This window comes from Acyrthosiphon pisum, unplaced genomic scaffold (assembly GCF_005508785.2).
Source record: "Acyrthosiphon pisum isolate AL4f unplaced genomic scaffold, pea_aphid_22Mar2018_4r6ur Scaffold_12474;HRSCAF=13103, whole genome shotgun sequence".
Lineage (NCBI taxonomy): Eukaryota > Metazoa > Arthropoda > Insecta > Hemiptera > Aphididae > Acyrthosiphon > Acyrthosiphon pisum.
In genome coordinates this window covers 1-1,167 of record NW_021760970.1, presented here as the reverse complement: position 1 = coordinate 1,167, position 1,167 = coordinate 1, and the positions used below count along the sequence as shown (strand labels likewise).

Genomic DNA, 1,167 nt, shown 5'->3' with positions numbered 1-1,167 from the left:
CCCACTCGGCAGTGGGCTAATGACACTATTGTAATGGGCTTAAAAATGCGGTTTGCGTTAGGAGTCCATGGTTATGAGCATCTTAGGGAAACTAAATATCCTCTTCCTGCCTATAGTACGCTGACAAGGAGGCTACGTCAATTTAAATTAAATTTTGGTATATTTAATGATTTACTTGAGCCACTTAAACATAAAGTTTCTTGTATGGAGGAGGGTGATCGGTTTTGTGTTATGTCAATGGATGAAATGGAGATAAATCCCCAGTTAAGTTTTGACAAAAATCGCAGTGAAATGTTTGGGAATGTAACTCTTGGAAATTCAACCAAAAAAGGGAACAAATTGTTGGTTGTTTTAATAAGAGGTGTAAAACACACATGGAAGCAGATAATAGGTGCTCATGTAACTGATGGTGCTGTAAATAAAGAATCATTCAAAAAGTTCATTTTTGAATGCATTGATTTTGTTGAAAGTTGTGGTATACAAGTTACAGCTTTGTCATCCGATATGGGCAACTGCAATAGAGCTCTATGGACAGAATTAGGCATACAAATAAAAAAAGAAGGTGTTAGAGAAAACAAGTTCTACCACAATGGCCATTACATTTTTGTTACTCCCGATGTGTGTCATTTACTTAAAAATTTGAAAAGTGCTACATTAAAAGGTGATATTATTTTACCTGTGACTTACTGTGAAAGTAATAATCTTAAAACTCAAATTATCAAAGGGTCTTATATTGCCAAGTTGTGGACTGATGAAATTAATGCCGGAAAAGAACTTAGAAGTTTACACCACTTGAATCGTAATGATATATATCCTGATAACTTTCAAAAAATGAATGTTGGAGCAGCTATAAGATTCTTTTCTTTGAAGACTGCTGTTGCTCTTGAGTTAGCTGTCAAATTTGGAACGTTACCTCAAGATGCTTTAACAACAGCCCACTTTATACGACTCATTTATGAATGGTTCACTTTAACAGCATCAAAAGTGAGGAAAACATCAATTACCAAACACAACAAAGAACAGAAATATGATTTTTTAGAAAAAATTATTGCACTATTCGAAAATATAACTATTGGGAATAGTTGGAAGCCGTTGAATGTTGGCTTCATACTTTCATCTTTATCTATAATAGATATAGCAGAAACTTTATTCAACTCTGGCTTTGAC

General features: G+C 34.0%; 1 protein-coding gene across 1 annotated transcript; it reads left to right on the top strand.

Annotated features, from left to right (window-relative positions):
• Nucleotides 1-45: 45 nt before the first annotated feature.
• On the top strand, nt 46-1,098 carry LOC107885755 (the record flags this gene model as incomplete). The annotated part of the gene is made up of 1 exon (XM_016809444.1): nt 46-1,098. A coding segment is annotated over exon 1 (1,053 nt), but the record flags the coding sequence as incomplete, so codon positions are not given.
• Nucleotides 1,099-1,167: the final 69 nt, after the last annotated feature.